Source organism: Scyliorhinus canicula, chromosome 8, assembly GCF_902713615.1.
Source record: "Scyliorhinus canicula chromosome 8, sScyCan1.1, whole genome shotgun sequence".
NCBI classification, from domain to species: domain Eukaryota; kingdom Metazoa; phylum Chordata; class Chondrichthyes; order Carcharhiniformes; family Scyliorhinidae; genus Scyliorhinus; species Scyliorhinus canicula.
The window spans coordinates 196,533,021-196,549,349 of record NC_052153.1 but is presented as its reverse complement, the minus strand read 5'-3'; the positions used below and the strand labels follow the sequence as shown (position 1 = coordinate 196,549,349).

At 46.5% G+C, this 16,329-nt stretch overlaps 1 protein-coding gene across 1 annotated transcript in view; it reads right to left on the bottom strand.

Moving 5' to 3' along the window:
- Positions 1-16,329, bottom strand: part of LOC119969955 (otogelin-like protein) — a 199,464-nt gene that overhangs the window by 104,940 nt on the left and 78,195 nt on the right. The window contains exons 10-11 of the mRNA XM_038803921.1: positions 8,525-8,705; positions 395-513 (exon numbers count right to left, since the gene is read on the bottom strand). Coding sequence (XP_038659849.1) covers positions 395-513; positions 8,525-8,705 — 300 coding nt within the window. The remainder of the gene's footprint in view (positions 1-394; positions 514-8,524; positions 8,706-16,329) is intronic.

Here is a 16,329-nt window from a genome sequence, read left to right as displayed (position 1 = left end):
CCCATTACCCCACCTAACCTTTTTGGACACAAAGGACAATTTAGCATGGCCAATCCACCTAACCTGCACATCTTAAACTGTGGGAGGAAACCGGAGCACCCGGAGGAAACCCACGCAGAGACGGGGAGAACGTGCAGACTCCGCACAGACAGTGACCCAAGCCAGAATCGAATCTGGGGCCCTGGAGCTGTGAGCAACAGTGCTAACCACTGTGCCACCTTGCCGCCCATACTGGGACCATGATTGACTTTACCTTGTACTCCACGCAGGTACAGGACTGAAATTAAGAACTCGGTATGTGACCAACCTTCAAATCTGCCTTGATAAGAGCAGAAACATTTATCCACTGGGTGCTCGCCTCAACTTAGAGTAAAACATTCTAACCAATCTTTACCTTTTTGATGGTCGACCTTACAAGGTTCTTGCACAACCAGTGGTGAATCAACACACTGTGTACTTGCTTTCCAGGAATTCACAAAGATTGGGACAGATTCAATTTGGTTATTTGAGGACCTATATAATAAAAAAGGTACACTGAATAACTGAATTAAAGAAAGCAGTAACATCCTATTTTCCTGGGCTTTAAATTGACCACAGTGTTTCTTATTCATTCTTTTCCAAAATGTATTATTTTTGAAGAAATATGGTCCTGAAGATATTCTATGTTCAGTTAAACCCAATGGAATATTTTTTAAATGTGGAAATTCATAGCTAACACTAATCATGTTCTCACTCAACAACATAACTCTTGTTAAGTTTTGCTGAAAAAAAGAGACATGTTTGTCAAAGCTTTTCACCTTGTACTCAGCAGGACATTTTGCAAGAATAGAAATGAAATGAAAATCGCTTATTGTCACGAGTAGGCTTCAAATGAAGTTACTGTGAAAAGCCCCTAGTTGCCACATTCCGGCGCCTGTTCGGGAAGGCTGTTACGGGAATCGAGCCATGCTGCTGGCCTGCTTGGTCTGCATTCAAATCCAGCGATTTAGCCCTGTGCTAAACAGCCCCTGCAAGGGAGGCAACAAATTTATACTGTTTGAGAAGAGAGTGTGCTGATTGGTTGGCAAGAGGGCTGTAATTGGTAGAGGTGTTGCAATGGAGAATGTACCAGTTGATGGTGAATGACAGTGAACTGCCAAGCATTGTTTTAAACTTAAATCAGGCAGCTTGACTTTGATTGGTCAAGGCATTTGCCTGAGGTATGAACCAGAATATTGCTGTCACTTACTTTGTTTAGCTAAATCAGGTATGTCTATACATATTCATTCTGTCTGCAAAGAACAGGGCAGTGTGTATTAATATATGTAGATTCCAGTAGGTGCAAATGTGCCAAACTGCACATCCGACTGTCACAAGTAGGCTTACATTAACACTTCAATGAAGTTACTGTGAAAAGCCCCTAGATACCACATTCTGGCGCCTGTTCGGGTACACAGAGGGAGAATTCAGAAGGTCCAATTCACCTAACAAGCATGTCTTTTGGGACTTGTGGGAGGAAACCGGAGCGTCCAGAGGCAACCCACACAGACACGGGGAGAACGTGCAGACTCCACACGGACAGTGACCTAAGCCGGGAATCGGGCCTGGGTCCCTGGCTCCGTGAAGCAACAGTGCTAACCACTGTGCTGCCGTGCAGCAAAAGGGACATATTGTTAGATAGTATCTGCCAGTCTTTGGGACATGCGGCCTATAAACCTAGCATCACGATAACACTGAAATTCATGCACATATTTTCTAATTTGTTTAATGGGCTGAACATATTTTGACTTTACAGTAGCATCCTGTTAGTGGAAAATACCTCATGTGTTCCTACCGCATAGGTGGAGCATGAAACAGCCCACTTCGTCTGTTGTCCAAATTTTGAGATACCTTGTCCTTCCTGGATAACCTGAGGTAAGCTGGGCACTTTTCAGGGTCAAAAGTGATGGTCTTAGGCCTGTTCGCCAGTTTGCATGAAATGATCTGATCAGGGTAGTCTTTGATGCGCCCTATTTGTGTACCAAACTTACATAGCGAGCAAATGGCGCATGCCCAACTACGAGGTTGCCGATAAGACCAAACTTAGAACACATGGAACTGTAAAAATCCCAAAAGAAATCACTCCATGCAGATATAATAATAATAATCTTTATTAGTGTCACACATAGGCTTACATTAACACTGCCATGAGGTTACTGTGAAAATCCCCTAGTCGCCGCACTCCGGCACATGTTCGGATACACGGAGGGAGAATTCAGAATGTCCAATTCACCTAATAGCACATCTTTCGGGACTTGTGGGAGGAAACCAGAGCACCCGGAGGAAACCCACACAGACACAGGGAGAACATATGGACTCCACACAGACAGTGACCCAAGCCGGGAATCGAACCGGGCCCCTGGCGCGGTGAAGCAGCAGTGCTAACCACTGCGCTACCGTCCCGCCCTGCAATGCAGTACTAATACACTGCAGTACTAATACACTGCAGTACTAATACACTGCAGTACTAATACACTGCAGTACTAATACACTGCAGTACTAATACACTGCAGTACTAATACACTGCAGTACTAATACACTGCAGTACTAATACACTGCAGTACTAATACACGGCAGTGCTATATCACGGCAGTGCTATATCACGGCAGTTCAGCAAGGCTCAGATTGCATGAATCTGAGTTTAGCTGGTTTAGCTGAGTGGGCAAAACAGCTGGCTTGTAATGCAGAACAAGGCAGCACCGCAGGTTCAATTCCCGTACCGGCCTCACCGAACAGGCACCGGAATGTGGCGACTAGGGACTTTTCACAATAACTTCATTGAAGCCGACTTGTGACAATAAGCAATTATTATTATTTATTAAGCTTTTGAACTTGACGACACAGGCAATTGAGTTCAGTTTTAATATACATCATGTATGCCCAAATAGCTGGTGTTTTCATGGGATCCCCTCAAGGCCAGCTCTCACAAACATTTTCACTGGCTTCCGCGACAAACTGGTCTTCGATGGAATGACACCTAATCTTGCGCATTTCCAAGATGTGGTTGATACATTTGCGACATTTAAATTTGCAGCAACATGCAATAATTTCCTGATATATCTTAATGGAATCCATCCTGCGCTCAAATTTACCTTTGAAATGCAACAGTCAAATGACATACTAGTTGAGAAATCTGAGGTTTCTCTAGCACGGGCTATCGCATTCCTACCTTCACTGGTCAATATGCGTGTTAGGATTCATGAAAGATTGATGCTAAAATGGGGCACATCAGAAGTATCTTGCAGGATAATGGCAACCCTGATCAACGTAGGAACATAGGAATTAGGAGAAGTAGGAAATTCGAGTCTGCTCCGCCATTCAATCATGTCATGGCTGATCTCTACCTGGTCTCAAATTCACCTCCCTACCTGTTCTCCATATCCCTTTAACCCTTTTTATCAGATATATGTCTATCTCCTTCTTCAAACCATTTAATTACCCAGATTCCACCGCACTATGGGGCCAGCGTGTTCCACAAATTCATCACCCTCTGCGAGAAGTAGTTCCTCCTCATCTCAGTTCGAAATACTGTCTCTCATTCTAGATTACCCGACAAGGGGGAACATTTGGCCCACATTAACTTTATCCCTTTTAGTATTTGATATACCTCAATCAGATCCTCTCTTATCTTTCTAAACTCCAGCGAGTATAAGCCCAAACTGTTTAATCTCTCCTCATACATCAACCCTTTCATCCCCGGAATCAATTTGGTGAACCTCCCTGAACTGCCTCCAATGCCACCACATCCTTCCTCAAATAAGGAGGCCAAAACTGGACACAATACTCCAGATACGATCATACCAACACCCTATACAATGGCAACAACACTTCTCTGCGTTTATAGAACATAGAACAGTACAGCACAGAACAGGCCCTTCGGCCCTCGATGTTGTGCCGAGCAATGATCACCCTACTCAAACCCACGTATCCACCCTATACCCGTAACCCAACAACCCCCCCCCCCTTAACCTTACTTTTTTAAGGACACTACGGGCAATTTTTTTTAGCATGGCCAATCCACCTCACCCGCACACCTTTGGACTGTGGGAGGAAACCGGAGCGCCCGGAGGAAACCCACGCACACACGGGGAGGACGTGCAGACTCCGCACAGACAGTGACCCAGCCGGGAACCGAACCTGGGACCCTGGAGCTGTGAAGCATTTATGCTAACCGCCATGCTACTGTGCTGCCCTTATACTCCAGTCCTTTTGCAATAAACGCTAACATTCCATTTGCTTATTTAATTGTACGCTGTACCTGCAAACCGACTTTCTGTGATTCATGAACAAAGACACCCCGATCCCTCTGCACAGACGCATTGTGAATCTGCTTTCCATTCAGAGAATAATACATGTTTCTGTTTTTTCGGCCAAAATGGATAATCTCACACTTATCCACATTAAACTCCATCTCCCAAAGTTTGGCTCAATCTTCTAGCCTATCCATATGCGTCTGTAAAATCTTGATCTCTTCTTCACATCCTGCTTTCCCACCTATTTTGATATCATCTGAAAATGTAGCTGTTATACTCTGCCCTGCTTGCAGATCATTTATATAGATTGTGAACAGTTGCAGTCCGAGGACTGACCCCTGCGACACCCCGCTAGTTACAGTTCACCATAAGAACATAAGAACATAAGAACTAGGAGCAGGAGTAGGCCATCTGGCCCCTCGAGCCTGCTCCGCCATTCAACGAGATCATGGCTGATCTTTTGTGGACTCAGCTCCACTTTCCGGCCCGAACACCATAACCCTTAATCCCTTTATTCTTCAAAAAACTATCTTTCTTTACCTTAAAAACATTTAATGAAGGAGCCTCAACTGCTTCCTGGGCAAGGAATTCCATAGATTCACAACCCTTTGGGTGAAGACGTTCCTCCTAAACTCAGTCCTAAATCTACTTCCCCTTATTTTGAGGCTATGCCCCCTAGTTCTGCTTTCACCCGCCAGTGGAAACAACCTGCCTGCATCTACCCTATCTATTCCCTTCATAATTTTATATGTTTCTATAAGATCCCCCCTCATCCTTCTAAATTCCAACGAGTACAGTCCAGTCTACTCAACCTCTCCTCATAATCCAACCCCTTCAGCTCTGGGATTAACCTAGTGAATCTCCTCTGCACACCCTCCAGTGCCAATACGTCCTTTCTCAAGTAAGGAGCCAAAACTGAACACAATACTCCAGGTGTGGCCTCACTAACACCTTATACAATTGCAGCATAACCTCCCTAGTCTTAAACTCCATCCCTCTAGCCTTCTTAATCACCTGTTGCACCTGTAAACCAACTTTCTGGACTCATGCACTAGCACACCCAGGTCTCTCTGCACAGCAGCATGCTTTAATATTTTATCGTTTAAATAATAATCCCGTTTGCTGTTATTCTGACCAAAATGGATAACCTCACATTTGTCAACATTGTATTCCATCTGCCAGACCCTAGCCCATTCACTTAATCTATCCAAATCCCTCTGCAGACTTCCAGCCAGAGAATTACCTATTTATCCCATCCCCCTGCTTTCTATCAGTTAGCCACCCCTCAATTCATTCTAGTACTCAACACCCAATCCCCTGTAATCTTACCTTCAGGATCAGTCTTTTATGTGACACGGTAGCACAGTGGTTAGCACAGCTGCTTCACAGCTCCAGGGTCCTTGGTTCGATTCCCGGCTTGTGTCACTGTCTGTGCGGAGTCTGCATGTTCTCCCCGTGTCTGCGTGGGTTTCCTCCGGGTGCTCCGGTTTCCTCCCACAGTCCAAAGATGTGCAAAGTTGGGTGGATTGGCCATGATAAATTACCCTTAGGTTAGGTGGGGTTGCTGGGTTACGGGGATAGGGTGGAGGTGTGGGCTTAAGTGGGGTGCTCTTTCCAAGAGCTGGTGCAGACTCGATGGGCTGAATAGCCTCCTTCTGCACTGTAAATTCTATGATTGTATGGCACCTGGTCATATCCACAAGTTCCCCGTTATCAAACTTGCTGGTTACGTCCTCAAAGACCTCAAGCAAGTTTGTCAAGCATGACTTACCCTTCATAAAACCATGCTGACAATGGTGGATTGAGCTTTGTCTTTCTAAATATTCAGTCATCTCCTCCTTAATGATTGATTCCAGCATCTTCCCCACCACAGAGGTCTAGCTAACCGGTCATACAGTCATGGATGTTTTCAGCATGGAAACAGGCCTGTTGGCCCAACTTGTCCATGTCGCCCAGTTGTTACCACTAGGCCAGTCCCAATTTAATAATAATAATCTTCATTGTCACAAGTGGGCTTACATTAACATTGCAATGAAGTTACTGTGAAAAGCCCCCAGTCACCACACTCCGGCACCTGTTCGGGTCACAGAGGGAGAATTCAGAATGAACAATCCACCTAACAGCACATCTTTCGGGACTTGTGGGAGGTAACCGGAGCACCCGGAGGAAACCCACGCAGACACGGGGAGAACGTGCAGACTCCGCACAGACAGTGACGCAAGCCGGGAATTGAACCTAGGACTCTGTGAAGCGACAGTTCTAACCACTGTGCTACCGTGCTTTGGCCACATTTGGCCCATATCCCTCCATACCCAGCTTACCCATATAACTGTCTAAATGCTTTTTAAAAGGCAAAATTATACCCACCTCTACTACTGCCCCTGGCAGCTCGTTCCAGATACTCACCACCCTGTGTGTGAAAAAAATTGGCCCTCTGGAACATTTTGTATCTCTCCACTCTCACATTAAACCTATGCCCTCTAGATTTAGAGTCCCCGACCTTATCTATGCCGCTCACTTTATTACTTTATAGACCCCCACAAGACCACCCCAAAGCCTCCTACGCCCCAGGGGAAAAAGTCCCGGCCTATCCAGCCTCTCCTTATAACTCAGACCATCAAGTCCTGGTAGCATCCTCGTAAATCTCTTCTTCAATCTTTCTAATTTAATAATATCCGGTGGGCGGGTTTGTCATCACTCAAACTCTTGTTTGAAATTTTTAATATTTTCACTTCCCACCCGAGCCAAACCACCTATTTTGTCAGGCTAAAGTTACCCATTAATGTTATTAAGTTACAAGTATGTCGCTTTCAAAAACGTTTTGTTTTACCACATGGATAAAAGCAAATTACTGCGGGTGCTGGAATCTGAAACAAAAGTGAAAATGCTGGAAAATCTCAGCAGGTCTGGCAGCATCTGCAGTGAGAGAAAAGAGCTAACGTTTCGAGTCCAGATGACTCTTTGTCAAAGCTGGATGGAGTCCTTACAGGGTGTAGGGTGCGAAGATGCGAAGGGCTGTAGTCCAGACAGCTGTGGGAGTCAGTGGGCTTGTAGTAGATATTCGTGGAGAGTCTATTGCCGGAAATAGAGACAGAAAAATCAAGGAAGGGAAGGGAAGTGTCTGAGATGGACCAGGTGAAAGTGATGGAGGGGTGGAAACTGGAAGCGAAGTTGATTAATTTTTCCAGGTACGGGCGAGAGCATGACGCGGCACCAAAATAGTCATCAATGTATCGGTAAAAGAGTTGTGGGAGGGGAGTTGAGTTTTGACAAAGAGTCATCGGACTTGAAACGTTAGCTCTTTCCTCTCCCTACAGATGCTGCCAGACTTGTTGAGATTTTCCAGCATTTTCTCTTTGTTTGACCACATGACTTGGAGCACGGCTTCAGTGATGTCATTTGTGGGTGGAGCTGGGCTGTGGCTGTCAGGTGAGGGGGAGTTTACGTTTCTGGGTTTTAGTTTTGGTTTCAAGCTGTTCCAGTGAACTGAAAGCACATTGGGTGTGGCAAACTGCCTTGGTAACTTTAAAGATGGAGTTGCTTTCCGGAAGGTGTTTTGAATCTGCTGGTTTGGAGGCTGGATCTCATGGAAAGAACCAGTCCCATTCAAATGAGGTTACAGTTGCTGGGCCACACCCTTGAAAGAGGTTTTGGTTTATTGGATTTTGTTATTGAATTGGAACAGTTACTGAGGGGATTCATTAAGAGTTAAATACATAGATTACTGTAGCTGTTGTGTTTTCTTAATGTTTGTAATTGATAACAAATTCTTGCTGGGTTGTACATATGTTAACCACATTAATATAATAAACTTTATTTTGATAAAAGCACCTCGGAACCCTGATGATTCGCACCTGAAGTGAAGGCTCTTGTGCTCAACCTAACCAAATTCAACATAACCGTTATAGGTGAGGTGAGCTTCATAATCCACTTTGGAGTTTCTGAGCCCTGGCCCACAACAAATGGAACAAAGCCCAAAACAAATAGGTATTGCTTATTGCTGCTGGGGCCTAATCCCTGAAATACCCATCTTAACCTGTCCGTTTCCTCCTTTAACACACTTCTTAAAACTGCAACTTTGGTCACTTTTGCTTTTCTTACCTAATATCTGCTCATGTGGCTCGAAATCATATTTTGTTTTATAATCCTCGATAATACATCTTTAGGATGTCTTATAATGCTGAAGGCAATATAGAAAAATAAGTTGTTGCAGTTGACGTTATAACTTGAGAAGCAGAGAAGTATTTACTTACATTAAATCATCCATCTGATTCCTATTGTATGTTCCACAAAGCCCTCGAGTTTCTGTCACCATATCTGATGGGAAAATAACATAGACCCGACCGCCCATGTAATCATATTGGATGTGTACACCAATCGCACTCATTAGCTCAAGGAACACCGAGGATGCCTGGTGAACACTCAAGGTAGCGGCTAAAAGAAATTGAGAAGGTATGAGTAAAAAAGTAAGCCAGGAGGAAATTCTTCATCCAGTTGAGTTAACAAGCTTGTAGTAGGCAATACAAATAACCTCAAGTGACATGTTGTGGTGGAAGAATGGAATTAAGTATTTAAAACATAGAACATTGAACATACAGCCCATCGAGTCTGCATCGATTCACTTAAGCTCTCACTTCCACCCTGTCCCTGTAACCCAATAACCCCTCCTGCACATCTTTGGATTGTGGAAGGAAACTGGAGCACCCGGAGGAAACCCACGCACACACGTGGAGAACATGCAGACTCTGCACAGACAGCGACCCAGCAGGGAATCGAAGCTGGGACCCTGGCGCTGTGAAGCAATAGTGCTATCCACTTGTGCTACCGTGCTGTCCACTGCTACCGTGCTGCCCACATTTGAGTAGAATGTAGCTACCTGGGGTGTTTGACAGATATATTGGGCGGAATTTTATAATTTATTTGCAGAGTGTTTCAGCGGGCTGGAGAAATGGCATGGAAGCTGCTGGCCCAAGGACTCCTTCCCCTGCAATATTTTTTGGGATTTAGTTAAAAAAAAGTTCCACAATGTCACTCTGATGGGGCAGGCTCATTCAACCCCCCTCACCACATGGAAACCCCCCTTGGTACTGTCCCTTGCTACTGCCAGGACACTGCCGGGAACAGTGCCAGGCTACTGCCTGAGCATGATCCTCTACCCTCCCCAGGGAATGTACTCACCTATGCGCCTCCGGCTGATTCTGCCGCCAGGTGGATATCGTGGGAAACAGGTCGTGATTCATGCCAGCGAAAATGGACACTATGATGGGGGATGATTATCAGTCATAAAGACCTACAATTTCTTTAAATACATTGAAATGGGGATCCTGACATTCAACGTTGGGATTCCCGTTAAGTCATTGGCAGTGGTGAAGGGACAATCGGAACAGGAAATCCCATAAAGTGCGTTTTGGGATTCCTGCACCTTCTACAGTCCTGCCATTGACACTTCCTCTGCCTTGTGCCCTGCACATCTTTGTTGTTGTCTCTTCTAGTTCCCACTTATCACTTACATTCTACTTAATTCGACACACACCACCCCTCTTATACAGCATGTACTCCAGCACATTTCCCCTTGCCTTTAGCTCCAAAGTAGAGTCATGTGGATTGAAACATTAACTCCGGTTCTCTCGCCACAGATGCAACTAGACCTGCTGAGTTTTTTTCTGTTTTTATTTCTGAGATCCAGCATCCGCAGAATTTTGCTTTGATTTTAGAGCACATGGGATTGGGGGAAACATAATTGTATTGATTGAGAATTGATTAACAGACAAATAGCAGAGTAGGAATGAATGGTCATTCTCAGGGTGGCAGGCTGGTACTAGTGGGGTACCGTGGGATCATTGCTGGGCCATAGATGTTCACAATCTCAGGGCTGGTTTAGCACAAGGCTAAATCGTTGGCGTTGAAAGCAGACTAGGGGAGGCCAGCAGCACAGTTCAATTCCCGTACCAGCTTCCCCGAACAGGCGCCGGAATGTGGTGACTAGGAGCTTAGTGTCTGATTGGTTGAAGCTGCCCCCACCCTAATTGCTGAGAGGCAGTTATCTGTCAATCACCTGAGGCCTGTTGAGGCCTGTTTAGGGACACATTGTATTATTCTCTTTGAAGGTAAGGTTTTTTTTGAGTCATCGGTTAGCTGAGGTCTGTATAAAAGACAGACAGAGAGCGCACACAGTAAGCGAGCACTTTTCCAGGAGACACATCCGGAGTGAGACTCATACAGAGTGAGAGATTTAAACTTGGTAATTTGGTGCAGTGAGGTAATTCGGTGCAGAGTGTGAGGAGGTGCTTTTTAACCCTGGTAAGTGACTGGTAAGTAGTCTCTCTTTTTCTTTTCATTATCTAATTTATTTATTTTTATTTTGAAATTGTAGTTGTTTAAGTTTACCAAGGGTTTAAGACATGGCAGGAGATCCCAGACCCGTGTCATGCTCCTCGTGTGCGATGTGGGAGCTCAGGGACACGTCCACTGTCCCTGGCTCCTTCACGTGCAAGAAGTGTGTTCAGTTGCTGCTCTTGTTAGACCGCTTGACGGCTCTGGAGCTGCGGATGGACTCACTTTGGAGCATCCGCGATGCTGAGGAGGTCGTGGATAGCACGTTTAGCGAGTTGGTCACACCGTAGGTGAAGGTTACTGAGGGAGATAGAAAATGGGTGACCAAAAGAAAGAGCAAGAGTAGGAAGGCAGTGCAGGTGTCCCCTGCGGTCATCTCCCTGCAAAACAGATATACCGCTTTGGATACTGTTGAGGGAGATGGCTCACCAGGGGAAGGCAGCAGCAGCCAGGTTCATGGCACCGTGGCTGGCTCTGCTGCACAGCAGGGCAGGAAGAAAAATGGCAGGGCTATAGTGATAGGGGACTCGATCGTAAGGGGAATAGACAGGCGGTTCTGTGGACGCAATCGAGACTCCAGGATGGTATGTTGCCTCCCTGGTGCAAGGGTCAAGGATGTCTCGGAGCGGCTGCAGGACATTCTGGGGGGGGAGGGTGAACAGCCAGCTGTCGTGGTGCACATAGGCACCAACAATATAGGTAAAAAACGGGATGAGGTCCTACAAGCGGAATTCAGGGAGTTAGGAGTTAAACTAAAAAGTAGGACCTCAAAGGTAGTAATCTCAGGATTGCTACCAGTGCCACGAGCTAGTCAGAGTAGGAATGTCAGGATAGATAGGATGAATGCGTGGCTCGAGAGATGGTGCAAGAGGGAGGGATTCAAATTCCTGGGGCATTGGGATCGGTTCTGGGGGAGGTGGGACCAGTACAAACCGGACGGTCTGCACTTGGGCAGGACTGGAACCGATGTCCTAGGGGGGGTGTTTTCTAGAGCTGTTGGGGAGGGTTTAAACTAATGTGGCAGGGGGATGGGAACCAATGCTGGAAGTTGGAAGGTAGTAAAACAGGGACAGAAACAAAAGGAAGTAAGGGGAAAAGTGCAAGGCAGAGAAGACATAGTCAGAAATCCATAAGGGCCACAGTACAAGGTACAGTGACTGAGGGGAGCACAGTGAATAGGCCCAGTAATAACAAAAGGAATAAAACTGGAGATGTTAAGATTCAAAACAGAGGTAAAAAAACCAACATAAGTGTACTTTACCTGAATGCTCGTAGTATTCGGAATAAAGTAAATGAGTTGGTGGCACAAATCATCGTAAATGACTATGATTTAGTGGCCATTACTGAAACATGGTTAAAGGATGGTCACGACTGGGAGTTAAATATCCGAGGGTATCAAACTATTCGGAAGGACAGAGTGGATGGTAAGGGAGGTGGTGTTGCTCTGTTATTTAAGGAAGACATCCGGGCAATAGTAATGGATGACATCGGTGCTATGGAGGATAAGGTTGAATCCATTTGGGTGGAAATCAGGAATAGTAAGGCGAAAAAGTCACTCATAGGAGTAGTCTATCGGCCACCAAATAGTAACGATATGGTGGGGCAGGCAATAAACAAAGAAATAACTGATGCATGTAGAAATGGTACAGCAGTTATCATGGGCGATTTTAATCTACATGTCGATTGGTTTAACCAGGTCGGTCAAGGCAACCGTGAGGAGGAGTTTATAGAATGTATCCGCGATAGTTTCCTAGAACAGTATGTAATGGAACCTACGAGGGAACAAGCGGTCCTAGATCTTGTCCTGTGTAATGAGACAGGATTGATTCATGATCTCATAGTTAGGGATCCTCTCGGAAGGAGCGATCACAATATGGTGGAATTTAAAATACAGATGGAGGGTGAGAAAGTAAAATCAAATACTAGTGTTTTGTGTTTAAACAAAGGAGATTATGAGGGGATGAGAGAAGAACTAGCTAAGGTAGACTGGGAGCTAAGACTTTATGGTGGAACAGTTGAGGAACAGTGGAGAACCTTCCAAGCGATTTTTCACAGTGCTCAGCAAAGGTTTATACCAACAAAAAGGAAGGACGGAAGAAAGAGGGAAAATCGACCGTGGATATCTAAGGAAATAAGGGAGAGTATCAAATTGAAGGAAAAAGCATATAAAGTGGCAAAGATTGCTGGGAGATTAGAGGACTGGGAAATCTTTAGGGGGCAACAGAAAGCTACTAAAAAAGCTATAAAGAAGAGTAAGATAGAGTATGAGAGTAAACTTGCTCAGAATATAAAAACAGACAGTAAGTTTTTACAAATATATGAGACAAAAAAGAGTGGCTAAGGTAAATATTGGTCCTTTAGAGGATGAGAAGGGAGTTTTAATAATGGGAAATGAGGAAATGGCTGAGGAACTGAACAGGTTTTTTGGGTCGGTCTTCACAGTGGAAGACACAAATAACATGCCAGCGACTGATAGAAATGAGGCTATGACAGGTGAGGACCTTGAGAGGATTGTTATCACTAAGGAGGGAGTGATGGGCAAGCTAATGGGGCTAAAGGTAGACAAGTCTCCTGGCCCTGATGGAATGCATCCCAGAGTGCTAAAAGAGATGGCTAGGGAAATTGCAGATGCACTAGTGATAATTTACCGAAATTCACTAGACTCTGGGGTGGTCCCGGTGGATTGGAAATTAGCAAACGTGACGCCACTGTTTAAAAAAGGAGGTAGGCAGAAAGCAGGAAATTATAGGCCAGTGAATTTAACTTCGGTAATAGGGAAGATGCTGGAATCTATCATCAAGGAAGAAATTGCGAGGCATCTGGATAGAAATTGTCCCATTGGGCAGACGCAGCATGGGTTCGTTAAAGGCAGGTCATGCCTAACTAATTTAGTGGAATTTTTTGAGGACATTACCAGTGCAGTAGATAACGGGGAGCCGATGGATGTGGTATATCTGGATTTCCAGAAAGCCTTTGACAAGGTGCCACACAAAAGGTTGCTGCATAAGATGAAGATGCATGGCATTAAGGGTAGGGTAGTAGCATGAATAGAGGATTGGTTAATTAATAGAAAGCAAAGAGTTGGGATAAATGGGTGTTTCTCTTGTTGGCAGTCAGTGGCTGGTGGTGTCCCTCAGGGATCCGTGTTGGGCCCACAATTGTTCACAATTTACATTGATGATTTGGAGTTGGGGACCAAGGGCAGTGTGTCCAAGTTTGCAGATGACACTAAGATGAGTGGTAAAGCGAAAAGTGCAGAGGATACTGGAAGTCTGCAGAGGGATTTGGATAGGTTAAGTGAATGGGCTCGGGTCTGGCAGATGGAATACAATGTTGACAAATGTGAGGTTATCCATTTTGGTAGGAATAACAGCAAACGGGATTATTATTTAAACGATAAAATATTAAAGCATGCCGCTGTTCAGAGAGACTTGGGTGTGCTAGTGCATGAGTCACAGAAGGTTGGTTTACAAGTGCAACAGGTGATTAAAAAGGCAAATGGAATTTTGTCCTTCATTGCTAGAGGGATGGAGTTTAAGACTAGGGAGGTTATGTTGCAATTGTATAAGGTGTTAGTGCGGCCACACCTGGAGTATTGTGTTCAGTTTTGGTCTCCTTACTTGAGAAAGGACGTACTGGCACTGGAGGGTGTGCAGAGGAGATTCACTAGGTTAATCCCAGAGCTGAAGGGGTTGGATTATGAGGAGAGGTTGAGTAGACTGGGACTGTACTCGTTGGAATTTAGAAGGATGAGGGGGGATCTTATAGAAACATTTAAAATTATGAAGGGAATAGATAGGATAGATGCGGGCAGGTTGTTTCCACTGGCGGGTGACAGCAGAACTAGGGGGCATAGCCTCAAAATAAGGGGAAGTAGATTTAGGACTGAGTTTAGGAGGAACTTCTTCACCCAAAGGGTTGTGAATCTATGGAATTCCTTGCCCAGTGAAGCAGTTGAGGCTCCTTCATTACATGTTTTTAAGGTAAAGACAGATAGTTTTTTGAAGAATAAAGGGATTAAGGGTTATGGTGTTCGGGCCGGAAAGTGGAGCTGAGTCCACAAAAGATCAGCCATGATCTAATTGAATGGCGGAGCAGGCTCGAGGGGCCAGATGGCCTACTCCTGCTCCTAGTTCTTATGTTCTTATGTTCTTATGTTCTTATGTTCACAGTCACTTCATTTGAAGCCTACTTGTGACAATAGGTGATTTTCATTTTCTTTCATTTCAATCTACATAAATAATTTGAATATGGGACCAATTATAACATTTGAAATGTACAGATGACACCAAACTAAGCAGGAATGTAAGTTGTGAGGAGGATGCAAGAGGGATTCAATAGGAATTGAACAGGCTAAGTGAATGGGCTGGAACATGGTAGTTGGAATATAATGTGAAAAAGGGTGATGTTATCCACATTGGTAGAAAAAACAGAAAGGCATACAGTAGTCCCCCTTTATAACGCGGGTGTTGGGGTCCAAGACAGCCACCCGCGTTGCAACCGAGCCGCGGATATCCACGATGGGGGTTTTAAATTTATTTAAAAATCTATGCTAGCGCTTCCCATTGAGAGTCTACGGGGGCGGGGGGAGAGGTCAGACCCCCGTAGACTCACAATGGGAAGCGCTAGCATAGATTTTAAAATAAATTTAAAACCCCCATCGTGGATCCAATTAAAATTTCAGCGGCCGGCTCACTTTGATCTGGAGAGGGAAGCTGCTCTCACTGAAATCAGCCGGCCGCTGAAATTGACACTGCCGGCTGCTCTCTCCCTCCAATCCAACTTTTAAGTTTTAATGTTTCTGATTGGAGGGAGAGAGCAGCCGGCAGTGTCAATTTCTTTTTTTTTCCTCCGGCTTGCCCCCTCTCCCCCCACATCCTCCAACTAGACTCCTCTCCCCCCCCCCCCACCCTCCGACTCGTCCCCTCTCCCCTCCAACACCCTCCGGCTCGCCCCCTCTCCCCCACACCCTCCGGCTCGCCCCCTCTCCCCCCACACCCTCCGGCTCGCCCCCTCTCCCCCCACATCCTCCGGCTCACCCCCTCTCCCCCCACAGCGTCCAGCTCGCCCCCTCTCCCCCCACACCTTCCGGCTCGCTCCCTCTCCCCCACACCCTCCGGCTCGCTCCCTCTCCCCCTCTCCCCCACACCCTCCTGCTCTCCCCCACAGCGTCCAGCTCGCCCCCTCTCCCCACACACCTTCCGGCTCGCTCCCTCTCCCCCTCTCCCCCACACCCTCCTGCTCTCTCCCACAGCGTCCAGCTTGCCCCCTGTCCCCCCACACCCTCCGGCTCGCCCCCTCCCCACACCTTCCGGCTCGCCCCCTACCCCCCTCTCCTCCCTCTCCTCCCCCCCTCTCCTCCCTCTCCTCCCCACAACCTCCCCCCCTCTCCTCCCTCCCCTCTCCTCCCTCTCCTCCCCGTCCCCCAACACCCGCAGGGCCCCCCTCTCTCCCCCAACACCCGCAGGTCCACCCTCTCTCCCCCACACTCCCAGGGGGGTCTCCCCCACACCCACAGGGGGTCTCCCCCACACCCGCCCACACCCGCTCCCCCCCCAACACCCGCCCCCCCACCTCTCCCCCCCCCAACACCCGCAGGACCCCCCTCTCTCCCGCAACACCCGCAGGGCCCCCCTCTCTCCCCCACACCCCCAGGGGGGTCTCCCCCACACCCACAGGGGGGTCTCCCCCACACCCGCCCCCCTCCTCTCATCCCCCAACACCC